The sequence below is a fragment of the Manis pentadactyla genome, chromosome 10 (genome assembly GCF_030020395.1).
Source record: "Manis pentadactyla isolate mManPen7 chromosome 10, mManPen7.hap1, whole genome shotgun sequence".
NCBI classification, from domain to species: domain Eukaryota; kingdom Metazoa; phylum Chordata; class Mammalia; order Pholidota; family Manidae; genus Manis; species Manis pentadactyla.
In genome coordinates, this window is record NC_080028.1 from 230,451 (window position 1) to 246,158 (window position 15,708).

At 55.6% G+C, this 15,708-nt stretch overlaps 1 protein-coding gene and 1 long non-coding RNA gene across 7 annotated transcripts in view; one reads left to right on the top strand and one right to left on the bottom strand.

Moving 5' to 3' along the window:
* SHANK3 (SH3 and multiple ankyrin repeat domains 3) overlaps positions 1-11,401 on the bottom strand; it is a 47,853-nt gene extending 36,452 nt beyond the window's left edge. Inside the window, exons 1-10 of one of the 6 annotated variants that reach the window (XM_036906795.2) lie at positions 11,041-11,396; positions 9,176-9,858; positions 8,646-8,849; positions 7,739-7,810; positions 5,768-5,876; positions 5,541-5,692; positions 5,279-5,446; positions 4,960-5,076; positions 4,563-4,640; positions 3,587-3,653 (exon numbers count right to left, since the gene is read on the bottom strand). In XM_036906795.2, coding sequence (XP_036762690.2) covers positions 3,587-3,653; positions 4,563-4,640; positions 4,960-5,076; positions 5,279-5,446; positions 5,541-5,692; positions 5,768-5,876; positions 7,739-7,810; positions 8,646-8,849; positions 9,176-9,475 — 1,267 coding nt within the window. In that variant the 5' untranslated portion in view covers positions 9,476-9,858; positions 11,041-11,396. Of the gene's footprint in view, positions 1-3,586; positions 3,654-4,562; positions 4,641-4,959; positions 5,077-5,278; positions 5,447-5,540; positions 5,693-5,767; positions 5,877-7,738; positions 7,811-8,645; positions 8,850-9,175; positions 9,859-10,116; positions 10,136-11,001 lie in introns of those variants that run through there. The other 5 variants (XM_057508362.1, XM_036906796.2, XM_057508363.1 and 2 more) reach the window with 5 other exon arrangements.
* LOC130685173 (uncharacterized) lies at positions 8,857-10,783 on the top strand. Its single transcript, XR_008999540.1, has 2 exons — positions 8,857-9,080; positions 10,553-10,783. It is a non-coding gene; the product is annotated as an uncharacterized LOC130685173 (long non-coding RNA).
* Positions 11,402-15,708: the final 4,307 nt, after the last annotated feature.

The following is a 15,708-nucleotide window of genomic DNA, read 5'->3' on the forward strand; positions in this document are numbered from 1 at the left end:
ATCAGATAATATCACTGAAGAATTCTACCAAACACTTAAAGAAAAATTAAAACTAATTCTTCTCAAACTCTTCCACACAATAGAAGAGAAAGGCACACTTCCTAACTCATTCTATAAGCAAACAAAAAATGAGCAAAGTACTTGACAGTTCTTCAAATATATACAAACAGCCAATAAGCTCATGAAAAGATGCTTAACATCATTAGCCATTAGGGAAATGCAAATCAAAACCACAATGAGATATTACCTCACACACACTCGAATGGCTATAACCAAAAAAAAAAAAAAAATCCATAGTAACAAGTGTTGGCAAGGATTTGAGGAATTTAGAACCTTCATACATTACTGGTGGGAATGTAAAATTGTGTGAAGCAATTTGGCAGTTCTTCAAAAGTTAAATATAGAATTATTATACAACCCAAATAACTGAAAACAGGTATTCAAATACATTTCACACATGTTCACAGCAGCAATATTGGTAATAGCCAAAAGTAGAACAACCCAAGAATCCATCAAAGGATGAATGGATAAATAAAATGTCACACACACAAACAAAGGAGAAGGACTGAAGTAATGATATATCCGACAATATGGATGAAGTTCAAAAACATGCTGAGTGAAAGAAGTCAAACACCAAGGGTCACATATTGTATGATGCTATTTATATGAAATATCCAGAATAGGGAAATCCATACAGACAGAAAGTAAGTTTATAGTTGACAGGGCCTGAGGGAGAGGGGACACAGAATAATTGCTTAATGTATATAGGGTTCCTCTTGGTGTGATGGAGATGTTTTAAAATTCAATAGAGTTGGTTGCATGACATTGTGGATGTATGAAATACCACTGAATTATTCAACGTAAAACAACTAATTTTAAGTGACTTGAATTTAATTTTAAGTGAAATTTAAGTCCTCAATTTTAAAACCTCAATTTAAAAACAAAAAAAGCAGACTGAGGATTGGATTTGGCCTGTGAGGCATCATTTTCCAAACACTATTCTAGACAACTTTTACACAAAGTATGGGCCACACACCAGCAGCCTCTCCTTGAAGCTAGAGCTCATTAGAAATACAGAATCTCAGACTCCACCCAGACCCTGAGTCAGAATAGGCATTTAACAAGATTATGGGTGACTCAGATGCACACTGCAGTGTGAAAAGCACTTCCCCAGGGCACTCTTCAAAAGCACCTTGGGACATCAGGTCCTGTGAATGAAGGACAGTAGGAAAGAAGGTGGACCAGAGGGTGGCCCAAGGAAGGCATGAAAGGAGGAAGTGCAGGTGGTGGCTCCCAGGACAGGGCTCCTGCTTCAGGCCTGTCAGTATTGAAGGGGCAGGTGGAGCTGACCAAAGGCTGTGAGGTGTCATGCCCCCTGAAGTGTGAAACAGATCCCAGCCTCCCAGACCCCTCCTTCAGGCTCCTTCTGGAGGAAGGGGAAGGAGGATGGATGGGCAGCTCCCTTTGGCTCCTCCTCCTCTGTGGGCAGGCCCCACCCAGTGTCCCCAAGCCACAGTGGGCCATAGCAACGTCCGATTGTCATTGAGGGAGAGTCCTTGGAGTGAATGTGTGCAGAGGGAGTAGAGGTGACAAGGAGAGACCTCTGGATTGCCCAGGTCTGAAAACAGTCTCTGCTTTAACATACTCTGCCTCAGTTTTCTCCCCTGTAAAAAAGGACTGCCACTCACTAGGGTTTGTTGAGAGTAAATTCAGGTAACAGCTTATAGGAAATACTCATGAATACATGATCAGGCACACCCGGCTATGTCATCTGCATGAATGTGTGACACTGAGCAGGTGAGGCCTTGCAGCAGAGCCCATGACCACTTCGGGACCAACCGACTTGGATGCCTGCTCTGTACCTGGCTCAGCAGCAGCCAAGGGAAGCCCAACCAGTTGACACATTCTGTGTCAGTCAGACAGTAAGCCCTGATTCGGTGGCCCTGGGAACCCGAGCATCTGCCAACATCATAGAGATAAGGGGCAGCCAGGGCCTTCCTGCCCCGCAGCCTGGACCACATATCAGCCCTGGACCAAGGCCACCTGCCAGAGTTCAGATCCACAAAATCAAATCCCAAATGAGAGAAGCGGCAGGAAGGAGGCACAAAAACAGTAAAAGACCCTATTTTACTCAGAGACTGAGGCACAGAGGTCCCAAGCAGTTTCTCATGATCAGACGATCACAAGCAGACAAGAGAACCCCACACATCCACAAACCAGGGTTCTTGTAGGCTGATGACCAGCAAAACACTCACCAGCCCCAAGCAGACCCTAACTGAAACCCTCACTGGCTCAATTCTCCCCCAGCCAGACCCGGACCCCAGCCCTGCACCACGTCATTGGCTCCGTCACTCGTCCATCAAGTGCCCACCGGCGCCTCCCTGGGGCCGCTATAGCTGCCTGGGGTCTGCCTCCCTGTCCCCTGACTCTGGTTGGATTCCAAGCCTCATTATGGGGAGGTCTGTTCAGGGGAGACTCTATAGAGGAAGGGTCCTTAAACATGAACTTGACCTTAACATTAACCTCAGTCCAAAATTCACCCCCAGCCATCACCATAACCTCACATTAGAACCAAACCAGCCCTACCCCTTTGCTGTCCACTGTCACTTTAAGCTTTTTGTAACATGGGGATACAACACACGGGGCAGAAAGGGGAGCTCAGGAGCTGTGTTCCAGAGAGAGCCATGGGCCAAACAGCCATCTAGGACAGAGAGGGAGCCAGGAAAGGAGCCCCCCTGAGGTCAGATGACTGGAGGGGGTGGCCTCTGGCCAGAAAATACTCTTTCCAAGAGGGAAGGCCCACCCTATCCTGCAGCCCCACACAGGAAGGACAGCAGGATTCCAAGACAGGTCCCACACCAGTGGGACACTGGAGTGGGTGAGGACCTCCTGGGCTCTGATGTGACAGCCGTGCCCTGCCCTGCAGTTGAGACCAGATGGTACCTCCTGGTGTTCCTTCTGGGATGGTGAGTCACATGCATACTGGCTCCCCTCAATGCACTGGCTGCTGAGAGCTCTGAGCGCCCAGCCCCAGGACAGCATCTGTCCTTTCCCATTTGAATTCCCATCACTGTTTGTTCTCTGTGCATGTACATTTACGTGATCTTGTCATAGTGAGGCATACTCTTATTCTAAGCAGTGAGATACACTACCCATATCTCCTGCTGATCCATCATATGAACTAACAGGAAATGAACCTTGACCCTAACTTCAACCCCACCCTCAACTCAAGTTGGTCCCTAAAGCTAGCACTGGCCCCAACCCACTGCCCTAACCTAACCATGCCCTTAACCCTGATCCTGACCATGACCCTGACCCTAATCCTCAGCCCCAACCCAGCCATGCCCTTGACCCTCACCTTGACCTTTTGTCCACTGGACACAGGCCCTCCCCTTAGCAACACTCCACACAGCTGCAGGGGCCAGTACTGGACCCTGAACAAAGTGTGGCTGGGGGCGGGAACTGCAGGAAAAGCCTCAGGGCAGTGGGCTCCTTTGTAACATCCCCACTGACCCCTGTACCTGCTGGGTCCCTGATAACCCCACAAATGCACATTCAGTAGGAATCTGGGTTGGGCAGAACTCACCAACATCTGAGTCTTTGTGGGTCTTGATGACCTCCGCAAGCTCAAAGTTCCCTGCAATGATGGCCACCTAGGGAGGAAGGGGGCACGGGAGTCTTGGCGGCAGCAGACTCACTGCCCCTTGGCCTCTCATGGCTCCTTCCCGGGTTTCCGTGTGGGGTGTTCCTTGGCTGGACCCCAGGCTCAGCCCCTGGCCCCTATCTAGGCCCTAGACTGCCGAGGACTGAGGGATTTTCTGGGACACGAGACTTTCAGAGCTAAACCTGGGGCAGTCCCGGGAAAACCGGGGCACACCAGTCCCCTGCCTATCCTCCTAATGGCCCCACACACCCACCATCCTTCCCACCTCAGCCACGGTCTGGCCCTGCTGCACACCTGTCACTCTCCTTCCTCCCTTCCTTGCTCCAAGCATCTATTCCTCCCAGACCTGCCCACCACTACCTCCATCCCCAGCTGGACACCACAACGGCTGACCTGTTCTCCCCGTGTCTCCTCAGACCTCTGCAGGCCCTTGCTCTCACTGAGAACAGAGTCCCTGTTCCCTCCAAGGTCCAAAAGTCCTAGGGACATGCTCCCTAGTGTCCCCCACAAGCCTCAGGCCACACAGACACTTGTACACCGGGTTACTCTGGTGCCAAGAACCAAACCCAGCCTGGAGAAAGGTTCAGAAACATCATGCAAACTAGGTTAGAGGCTAGGACCTCCCCTCTCCCCACTGGTGTGGCCTCTATACTCCCCGACCTATTCCCCTGCCCCTGGATCCCATGGCCTCCTCTCTCCCTAGAAGTGGGTGGAGGAGCCGTGAGTGAGCGCCCACCCCAGCCGGGCCCTGTGCTGGCCACCCACTTCCTCCACCTCACCCTGGCCGTCCTGGAGAGGTAGCTCCCTTGTCACTTACAGGGGAAGAAACAAGGTCCAGGAAGGTGAGGCAGAGCAGCACCCCCAGGGCAGCCCCGGACCCTGGAGGCCGCTCCTGTACCTGGAATGCCGTCTGGCTGTTGTGGTTGCGGACGTCCTTGTTGGCTCCACGGAAAAGCAAGACACGAGCACAGCTCTCCTGTTGGGAGGGTTAGAGGGGGTCCCCACAGGGCAGCTGGCAGGAGGGGTCAAGGTTCAACAGCACATTCACACACAGGGGGCAGCGCACACCCCCACCCATGCATTCATTACACGCATACATAGCGTGGAATGTCAGGTATACACACAAAAGTCCCAGGTGGCCCAGATGCACACAATTCACACACGTGCTCGTGCAGGGTACAAGGCCGTAGGTCACTGCAGGACACAGAAGGTGCACTCCTGGAGTGACACACAGAGCCAGGCATGCACACATGTAGTCACTGTACAGGGTCACCTGTGCACACACAAGCAGTCACCTGGTTGTAGAGGGCACAGATGTGCAGGGCGGTGTTCCCTGAGGCATTCTGAGCCCCCATGTTGGCCCCATAGAAGAGCAGGTGCTCCAGATGCTGTACATGCCCAAAGCGGCAGGCCTGGTTGAAGAGACAGGTGCTGTTGGGTCCCAGAGCCCAGGACCCCCATCTTACAAACAGAGCCCAGGACCTCACCCTCCAGAGAGAGCTCAGGACCCCCAGCCTACAGACAGAGCCCAGGATCCCCATCTTATAGACAGAGTCCGGGACCTCACCCTCCAGACAGAGGCTGGCACTCCCCACCCCCATGCTCCCCGCCCACCTGATGGATCTCCTGCCAGCCGTTCTCATCATTGGTCCCCAGCTGAGCGTGGTCATGAAGAAGCAGCTCACAGCAGAGGGCGTCCCCACCTCCCAGAGCACTGTGGTACAAGGGTGTCAGGCCACGGCTATCCTTGTAGTCAGGCGAAGCGCCCAGGTCCAGCAGGGTCTGAGGACAAGGAGCCTCAGCACTGAGCCGGGCCTAGCCTCCTCCCCCTACCTGGCCACGCAACAACCCCCAGGCCAGGCCTGCCCGCGCTGACCGTCAAGGCCTCCGCATTCCGCTGGCGAGTGGCGCAGTGCACCGCGGTGAGCCCCTCGCGAGTGCGGAAGTCCAGGTGAGCGCCGCCATTCCTCAGCACCTTCAGCAGGTCTGTGGCATTGTCCAGCTGGGCCGCAAGGCTCAGAGGACACTCTGGGTTCAGGGGACAGACGAAGGTCATATCGCCAGCCATCCCAAGGCCATGCCCCTTCCCGCTCTGCTGCTCACCTCCTGAGTCAGGGTCGTGGAAGTTGGGGTCCAGCCCCCTGTCCAGCAAGCGTGCCACCTTGTCAGTGCTGTGCAGCTGGATGTAGTCCAGGAACTTCTTCAGGTTTGCCTGGAATACCAGCCATCCTGGTCATCCTACCACCACCTGACCACCACCCATCTTCCATGAGTAACCTCAGGCCACCTGGGGATGTCTATTGCCCCCTCGGTCTGACTTGGGGCCTAAGACCACCTGTGGGACATCTGTCGCCTCAGTTTGACCTGTCACTCTCCATTCCACACTAAGCCCTGCATTCCCACCATGACCCTGATCCCAGCCCCATGAAGCCCACATGCTGCTTGAAGTCCCCTATGTCCTAAGCCCACAGCTGTCACCTGAGCCCAGCCAGCCCTTCCTCAAGGCCAGGTTGCCATGGCCATGCCCTGCAAGTGAGCAAGTACTACCCCAACCTCAGCCACTACCCTGGCTCCTCTCCCCAGCCCTGGCGACCGAGCCTGAAGAACCCACAGCTGCCCAGGCAGGAGCCCACCCCACAGCAGCCCATGTGCCCATCACTGCCACAGTGGCCTGTTCCTTCTGCGGCCCATCTTCCCACGGCAGACCACCACCCTCAGCACACACCCCCAGTGGCACACTCCCACCCAACGGTCCTTCCCACCCCAGGGGCCCCTCCTGTGACACCCTCGGACGGTTCATTCATTCACCCAGCCATGCATTATCTTCACTGAGCCCCTGCTCACACTACAGAGGCTGCATGCCCCACACCTTCTAGAAACATTCGAAGTGCATCCAAAACAGGAGCCTCCCCACAGGAGGTGGCCTCCTCAGGTGTTTCAGGGCAGTGAACAGGAGGGAGGGTGCTCCTGACCAAGAGAAAAGCCCTCAGGAGACCCAGGGTGGGTGGTGTGACGGTAGGGACTGGCCAGCACCCAGGCAGGCAGGAACACAGGGCTGTGCTAAGGAGCTGAAATTCATCCTAAAAGCAAGTGGGACTCACTGAAGGTCTAGAGTCACCAGGGACCTGTAGGTCACTGAGGACAGTTTTGGAGGCGAGGTAACTATGGGATGAACCCAGGGTGACAGGCACCATAGCTAGCAGAGAGGGGACCTTTCCACAGTAGTCTCTGCCCAGCCACAGAGCCACGGCCTGTGACCACGGGCCCTGGGTACCAGTGTCACAGAGAGGACACTGAGCACAGGGGGGATAGTGCTCAGACCCTTTTCCTCAGCTCCAGAAACTGTCATCAAAGTTTGCAGCAAGCAAATGCCCACTGGCTGGAACCTGGGCACAGGCGCCAGGGGCAGACAGATCTGGGCTCAGCCCCAGCTTCACTGGCTGCACAGTTCTGAGCAAGTCACCAAACTTCTCTGGGACTCAGTATCTTCATCTGCAAAATGGGATGAGAAGAGTCTCAGGAGAAAATCAGTGTGATGCCTCGTTTCGTGGGACCAGCACAGGTGGACCCCCCTCTGCCCACATCAGATGCCTGTTCACCCCTCTCCCACCAAATTCTCACCATGCCCGTCGCACTCTACCCCCTACGATGGGCCAGCGAGAGTCTGATCTGATGGGAACCCATGACCAGACAGCCCACCCCACACCCATGGTGCCCAGAGTCTGCATGCACCTAGCCCTTCCGCAGCCCCTAATGTCCATTCTGGGCCCCAAGCTAGGGTGGAAGCAGGGGAAGGGTCTCAAGAAGGGAATTTTTTTTTTTGGTATCATTAATCTACAATTACATGAGGAACATTATGTTTACTAACTCCCCCCTTCACCAAGTCCCCCCCACATACCCCATTAGTCACTGTCCATCAGCTTAGTAAGATGCTATAAAATCACTACTTGTTCAAGAAGGGAATTTTTAAAGGATATTTTTTATATCACAAAACTAGTCAAGGCTGGGGTGGGGGAACACTGGCCATGGCAGGAGGTAACCTCTGGAGTCCCCTCCCCACGGCTGCCTCCTTACCTTTGTGTGAAGCTTTGCAAACTGCTTATCATCGATGAGGTTCTGGGCATACACTCGCCTCTTGTATCGAAACTGCTCAGGTAAAGGGGAAAAGAGGCACCCACCTGGGCTGAGTGAGTGAATGCACCAAAACGGGCAACTAGGCATGCATTGCATTTGCTCACCCTGCCGCACAGGCCTTACACTGCTCAGCCAGCCTCGGTAACAGAACCCCTCCCTGCCAGCCACACAAACCCCATACACATTACCAAGGACGCAGAGCCAGTGCCAAGCTCAAATGTGATGCATGCCTAGTTGTCCTGTGGCCTACAAGGCCCTTGCTGTCTCATTCCCATCCCTGAGACTCCCTGGGAAGTCCCACTCCTCTTCCAAGACGCTGGTCCAGGCTCACCTTCCTAGACACCCACTCTAAGCAGGAATGACCTTACTTCCTGTGCCACGACGGAGGCCAAGCCAACTTTGAGCTCAGCTACCATGATGCTTATTTCAATGCTCGCTGTACTTGCTTTGCCTCCCAAACTAAGAGTCTGTGTCCCGATGCCTGACAGGGCACTCAACTGCAAACGAGTTTGGACCCGTCTGCTTCCAGGGGTCAGAGGCGCACTTAGATAACGCGTTGACTCACCCCACACACCCTCTGGGCACTCACTCCTGCCCCACTGAACCACGCTGCGTTCCCACTGCCTATGCTGCTGCTGACTGCGCGCACTACACGCCGCTCCTGGCGCACCATGCGCAGTGCACGCTGCTCACACCGCACACGCTGCAGACACCGCACACAGCCCCCCACCATTCCCACACTAACTCCTCCGTCAGTGTGCCTTCGCTGCTGGTGTCACGGAGCTCGGTGGTCGCGCCTTGCGCGCTCTCCTCCGCCCCCTGCCGCGCGCCCCGGCCGGCTGCTCACCTCCAGGTACGGCAGGGGCGTGTCCAGGTTGGGCGGGTAGTCCTGCAGGAGCCGCTCCTCGTCCAGGAACTTGCCGGCGCGGCCCCGGGAGGGCGGCTGGAAAAGCCCATAGTTGAGCGCGTCCTGGAGGCTGTGGTTGAGGGCGCAGAGCACGCGCTGCTTGGCGGCCCACACGGGTGCGGCTGGGTCCAGGCGCAGGCACTTCTGCGGCGGAGCGGGTTCATGAGCTCGGCGCCGACGAGCGCGGATGAGCCCCGCCCGGCCCAGCGCTGGGCGCGGAGTCCCTGGGGCCCTGAGGGTGTCCGGGACTCCGGAGACCACGCGGCGAACCCCTAGCCTCCGAGTCCAGCAGGCGAGGGCCCGCCCCGGGGGCGGTGCTTCCCAGGCCACGCCCCTGGCGATGGGGAGGGTCCCGGCGGAGGCGGCGGGGGAGGGGTGAGTAACCGCGGGTCTGGGGTCTCCAGCGCCCGGCTCTGAGCACGCGGGAGGGTGCGCGGGGGCGCTGCCGGCTCCGCGGCGACGGGGCTCACCGTCTGCTGCAGGTCCGGGATGCCGACGCGCACGACCACGGCGCTGGCCCCGGGGCCGTCCATCCCCGCGCAGGGGCCGGGGCCGGGGCTGCTTGCGGCCAGGAGCGGGGCGCACGGGGGCTCCGCGCGGCGCCCCGGCCCCCCCTGGTCCCCCGCCGGAGCCCCGTCGGCCGCGCTGCGCGGGAAGGGGCCGGGGGGGGCCGGGGCCGGGGCCGGCGCGGGGGGCAGCGGCGCCGAGGGCTCCGCAGGGGCGGCGGCGGCGGCGGCAGCGGCGGCGGCGGCGGCGCGGCTCAGCTGCATCGGCCCCGGCTCAGCGCGGCGCCTGCCTTCCCCGGGGGCGGGGGCGGCGGGGGGAGGGGGCCTGAGCCGGGAGGGAAGCGGGGGCGGCTTGGGGCCGCGCCCGCGTTGGGGGCCGGGAGGGCTGGCGGCCCCGCGCGGGGTCCCGGGGCGAGGTGCGAAGGCTAGTGCGGGGGGCCGGGGCCGAGCCCCTGGGCGGGTTCCCTGGGGGCTGCGCCGGGGGCGTGGGGAGCCCTAGGCCTCGCGGCTGGGGGAGTGGCTGAGCAGCGAGGGCCGCACCGCCCTTCGGCTGCGGACGGGCGGGCGAGCGTCCGCGGACCGCCGGGGAGAATGCGGTGGCGAGGGGGGTCCTGGAGCGGGGATGGGGGCCGCCGTGGGCACCAGGGCTGAGGCAGGGCAGGGAGGGGAGAGAAAGACAGAATTAATTTCCGGAGGTGGCAGCTTCTCCTCCACTCCACCGACCTCCCATCCCACCCCGCTGGAGGCCGGGGAGATGACGGGGTCCAGCCCCGGGGGTGGGACCGGCGGGGGCACCTCGGGGCCGCGGAGGGCCAGGGGCTCTCGGCAGCCGGAGCTGATTAACCGTAAGATTCAACCATGACGACCACGCCGAGCGGCCTGCAGCGCGGCTCCCCCGCCCCTACCAGAGTTTGGGGAGTTCGCTCTGGACTCTGAGGCCCTCCTGTCCTTGTCCCCCCTCTCCAGGCCCCCCGGTCGGTCTAGATCAACCGCCTGTCACCCCCTTCCCCGTCACCTTAGAGACGACAGGATGGGGGCGCGACCTATGAGGAAGGGCTTAGGGGAGGGGGCGCTACCAGTTTCCACCTGCAAAGGGGAAGTGAATTTTAGTTTTACTCGTTGTCGTGGCAACGCGGGAGGGGTGATGAGTGGGCGGAGGATAGGGGAGCGCAGTAAGGAAACTAGCTCAGGCACCACCGCCCGATTGGAGCATGTCAGCCCCCCCACCCCAACACTGATAAACCTCTCGGAAACTCCCGTGCTGTAAACCCTGTGGCCCCAGGGTCCCCGGGAGCTTAGAGCAGCCCCTGAACCGCGAATGTCTCTGATCTCCCGAGAAAGAGTCCCTGACAACTTAAGTCCCCCAACGTGCCGTTACTGCCCCCCAACAAGAAACAGGTGCTGACCCTGCCCGCCGACGCTCACCCTCACCCAGGACACAGTGATGACCTTCACAGAACAACCAGGTTGGGGACACCCGCTGGCTCCTGGTAGAACACAGCCCCTGAGCCCAGCCTCACCCGCCTGATCACAGTAGCCCAGTCCCATGAGCGTCCCAGGAATAAACTTGAATGAACCCACACACAGAAACCCTCCCCAGGACGCCTGGAAGCACCCTAACCCACACTGACCTGTGCTTGACAACCCTTCCCGCTAGAGCCACCGTGACTTCTACCTGCCGACCACAAAGCCCCTCCCCCGGTACCCACCGCTCCGCCCTCAAAACAGCCTTCCCCAGGACCCGCACCAACCCCGGAGGGAACCCCGGCCCTCCCCTCCCCCACACACACCCTTCAGGAGAAATCTCTGCTTCCCAGGACTCCACTGACCCCACAGAGACGAATCTCCAGCGTTGTCTGTGGGTCTGGCCCTGCTTTCTCCCAAAGCCTGGGCGGATGCTCCCTGCCGGGAAGTGTGGCCCCAGGATGGCCAGATCTCCTACCAGCCCCCTCCAGGCTCTTCCCAAGGCCACTGGCCTGGCCTGAGTGGGGAAGCTGAGGATCCCCTGGGGGCTGGGCAGGATGGGAGGGGTGGGGAAAGGGGGCAGCAGGAAGGGGCAGTCGGAAGCCCACTTATCTGCAGGAAGCACCTTGGGAAGCAGGAGGGCTGGGTTTCCTGCAGCCAAGCCCTAGAGAGAGGAAGCCAGTGCTTCCTGGCTTCTCTCACGTCTCCACCTTCCTGCCCTGTCTCTCCCCTCCCCAAGTCACCAACGCCCCCAACTCTCTGCTCACCCCAGAGCTGCCCCACCTGCCCCTCTTTGTCCTCCCCTACTCCTCTCACCACAGCCTCTGGGGACCTGCCTTTTGTCCCACTGGCTGGTGGCAAGGCCATGGACACACTCACCAGAGAGTCCGTGATTCCTGATGGTACTGAAGGGAGGAGCCTGCCCCTGTCCCCACAACCAGACTCAAAGCAGCCTGAGATTCCCCCGACCTGTCCCTGCAAACCTGCCCTTGGCCTGGATGGTCACACTCTGCCCTGCCCACCCAGCCTGGACCTCACAGGGACCCCTATCCTCCCCATGACTCCCCTATCGCCCCACTGTTCTGGGTGAGTCCAGCAGTCCCACTCGAGTCCTGTGCTGTGGCTGCCGAGAGGAAACCTCACATCTCTGCAGACCAGTAACCAACAGACTCCTGATCTCCAGGCTCTGCTGGGCCTGGTTGTGCCCCGGGTGACACCAGCACCCTTGCTCAGCCATGGTTCTGCCAAGTGCCTGGCACACCGGATGGGCACAAAATGAACGAATTCCAAGCCTGACACACTCCCACCACCACCCCAGCAAACAGCAAAAATAACAAGTCAGAAGCACTTTACCCACATTGGTCCTTTCATCTCCGCAACTTGGTGGTTTTAGGGAGGAGCCCCAGGGACTGGGGTTGTCTTTGCCCTTCATTTTGTTGAGACCAAAAGACCCCTTGCTCTCATCCTCCCGAGAAGCCCCTGCCTCCCCCTCCTCAGTAGGTCCGCCTGATTCCACCTCCCCGGCAATGCCACCCTTTGCCTGCCCTTGCCCCACTCCCTGACCCTGCCCCACCCTTGAAGATGAGGATTCACTAGACCCCACCGCCCCTCTGCTTCCCTGCCCCTCCCATCAGGACAAAGACTGCAGAAGATCCATTGTTCTCACCATTCCCACTTCTCTCCCCACTCTCTGCCACACGAGCCTTCAGCCAAAAGAAGCCTCACAGGGCTTGGGGGAGCTCGTGTGCTCAAAGCACCTCCTGCACAAGATCAGGCCCATCCCTGTAAGGACCCCTACCACCACCCCACAGTCTCCCAGGCCACCACCCTGGCTGCCCGTGGCCTCCACTCTCATCTGCTTCAGCATTCACTGTGCTGCTGCCAGACACACTCTGTCCTGGCCAGGCCACTCACCTTCTCCCTCCAACTCAGACAGGTCCCCCTCCTGTATCATGCCACCCCTCCTTTCACCTTCCAGGGGGGGCCCTTCCTCCCCCAGTCCCAGCCAGCATGTGGCAACCCACAGTAGCCTGGCACCCACTGTCAGTCCCCATCCCATGCAGCTCACTCCAAGGCATGTTTTCTCTCCTCTCTCACCTGAGTGCCCCTTGAGCCCCACCTTCTTGGTCTCCACAACAACTCACAGAGAAGCAGGTGGGGTGTCTTGCTCTTGGGCCCTCCCCTGGCTGCCCTCCCCTATTCTCTCAGAGGATCTATCTGCCCCCAGGCTGCACACCCCTCACTCTGACCCTCTTCTGTCTTCCCCAGGATCAGCTGTCTTGCAGCGCACTCTAATTCATTGATTTGTGTTTATTGTTCAGTGTCTGTCTTAACCCACCAGAATGTGAGTCCTCATGGGGAAGGAGCTTTCCCCTTTGGTTCACTGATGCGTCCAAGGCCCGGGAGTGTGTGTGGCGTCCAGTGGGTGCACACCACATATTTGCTGAAAGGACAAATCAAAGCTACGACCTTGTCTGCACGCTGTTCGCCCTTAGCTTTCTCTCCAGGCCAGGCACTCTCCCAAACCCAGAGCAGGTCGTGTGAGTAGGAATCTGTGAGTGTTCAGTTGACCATAAAACCGTCTAGATCTGCTTATTTTTTGTGGGGAAATTTTTGCTACTTCTAGTTACTTCTTCTGTCAGGGTATTTAGGTTCTATTTAATCCTGAGTCTGATTTAAGTTTTCTTTTTCTAGGAGAACAAATCTATTTCTAAACAACCATTTTCTTTCTCATCCCTGTTTTCTGTTTTACTCTGTTCTGTTCATTTCTACTTCTAAAAAATTTTGTTATGATTCTTTTTCTAATTTCTTGATCTGGACATTAAATCAATTTTTAATCTCTCTCTTTTCGGACACTAAGCATTTAAGACTATAAAATTCAATGTACTACTTTACTTATGTCTCTTAAGTCTTGATAACTAGTATTTGAAATTTCATCTTATTCTGATTTTCCAATATCAGTTATATTTTTTTGGCTGGGGAATTGTTGAAAAGTATGCTTATTTAAATTTTTAAATGTGTACTAGGGTTTTTTGGAGGGAGGACCGACCCTTGGTCTTATTTTATTGCATCATGGTCAGAGGGAACGGTCTTGTTGGTCAGAGGAAACGGTCTCGTTGGTCAGAGGAAACGGTCTCGTTGGTCAGAGGAAACGGTCTGCGTTACACTGACCTGTGGGGGTTTTGTGAGACATTCTCTGTGGCCAAGTACAGGGTCTATTGTAAAGGTTTCCCATCTGTTCAATAGGAATTACTGAATGCAAGGAGATAGGTATGTAAATAATCTCCATTATATCAAGCTCATTAAATATTCTGTGTATTTTCTAATTTTCCATCGGCTTGATTTATAAATTACCAAGAGAGGTGGACTAAAATCCCAGTACTATGGTGTGGCTTTACCGGTCGCTCCATGAAATTTTGCCAATTTTGGTTTTATATTATCTTGGGACTGGTTTTAAATGCTGTAGGTTTAGGATTATTATACCTTCCTAACAAATTGTAGCATTTATCCTTGTATCATACTCCTCTTTATCCTTAGTAATTTTTTTGCCTTAATTTTTTCCTTTATAATCAATATAGCCAAGTGCTTTGTGAGTACTGACCTCATATATCTTTTTCCATCATTTTCCTTTTATCCTTTGTATGTCTTATATTCTGATGTGTGGTTCATAAATAATATGCAAAACTAGTTTTTTTTAAAAAGCCAGGCTTACACCTTTCAACCTTTAATGGCGTGTTTATTGTGATTAATGATATGTTTTGACTTTCACCATCTTATTCTGTGTTGTCTATCTTTTTTCACTATGCCACTTTTTCTCCCTTTCTGCCCTGCATTGGATCGAGTTTTCGTTTTTCCCTTTCCCTCAAGTCCCATTGGTTTGGAAGTTAGGCATTCTCTTTCTATCATTTTTATAAATACACTCAAATTTTCCACATGCATAATTAACAAAGCCCGAAGTTAATTAATGCCTCTACCTCCCTTGCATGTAATAAGAATTCAGAGCATTTTAACTGTGGTGGTCACTCCTCTTACCCTACAGGTTTTGTCCATGTTGTGTTTTTGCCTCCAAATTAACCATTGTTAATATTGTTACCATCACTATCAGTAGTTTAACTTTAGCCACATGTTGACCAGTTTCTTTACTCGTGTTCCTTCTTGCATGCCACTCTTTCCTTCCTGGTTGAATTTACTTCTTCCTGGAAGTACACACTTCAGAAAGTTTTTAATGATGTCTGGTAGTAAATTCTTTCAGCACCCAAAACAGGGCCTGGCACGAGGCCAGGATGAATGAAGGAATGAAACAATTCTGACCGTTGACCCCAACTTACCAGACCCCAACTTACCAGGGAGACACGAGAGGCAGAGGAGCTCCCCGGGGCCACCTGGGCATTTGGTGGCTGAGCTGTGGTCCCAGTCCTGGCACTCTCCCTGAGGCCAGCCCTATCCCCTCCGGAGAGTGAACACTTTCGGCCTGGAAGGGAAACGTTTTGGCTCTTGAAACCTGATGAAAGAAAAGGAGTCGTGTTGTCAGAATTCAGGGACTACAATTTCTTATCTTACCCATTTAACTGTACAATACAGTAGTGTTAAAAAGAACAGTGTATACTTTTAAATAACCCTTCCTGGCATTGGAAGAAAGGCACATGGATTGTGAATGGAATGGCAGTTTAACGGGATCTCTGGAAGACATGATGCAGGTGGAATCAGAAGATGGAAAATCCAACAAAAGCTAAGGAGTCTGCCCACAGCTTAAATGACAGGAAGGCTGCTGGGGAAGTGAGGCTGGCTGGAGGGGGGTGCGGGGCCGGGTCAGCTGACTGCAGCTCCAGGACAGGGAACTGCTCCCTAAGCGTGGCTTGGGGGCTGGGGAGACCCCTGGGCCAGAGGAGGAGAAGCTGTCACTGCTGCAAGGGCTTAGTTTTTCTAAAAATGGTGATTCCTAGTCTGTCCTTCTCAAGTTCCTCAATGACGGGGCATTCCAGGCTGCCACAGTCCCCTTCCCCACCCTCCATCCTGAGGGAAGCCCTCCTAGG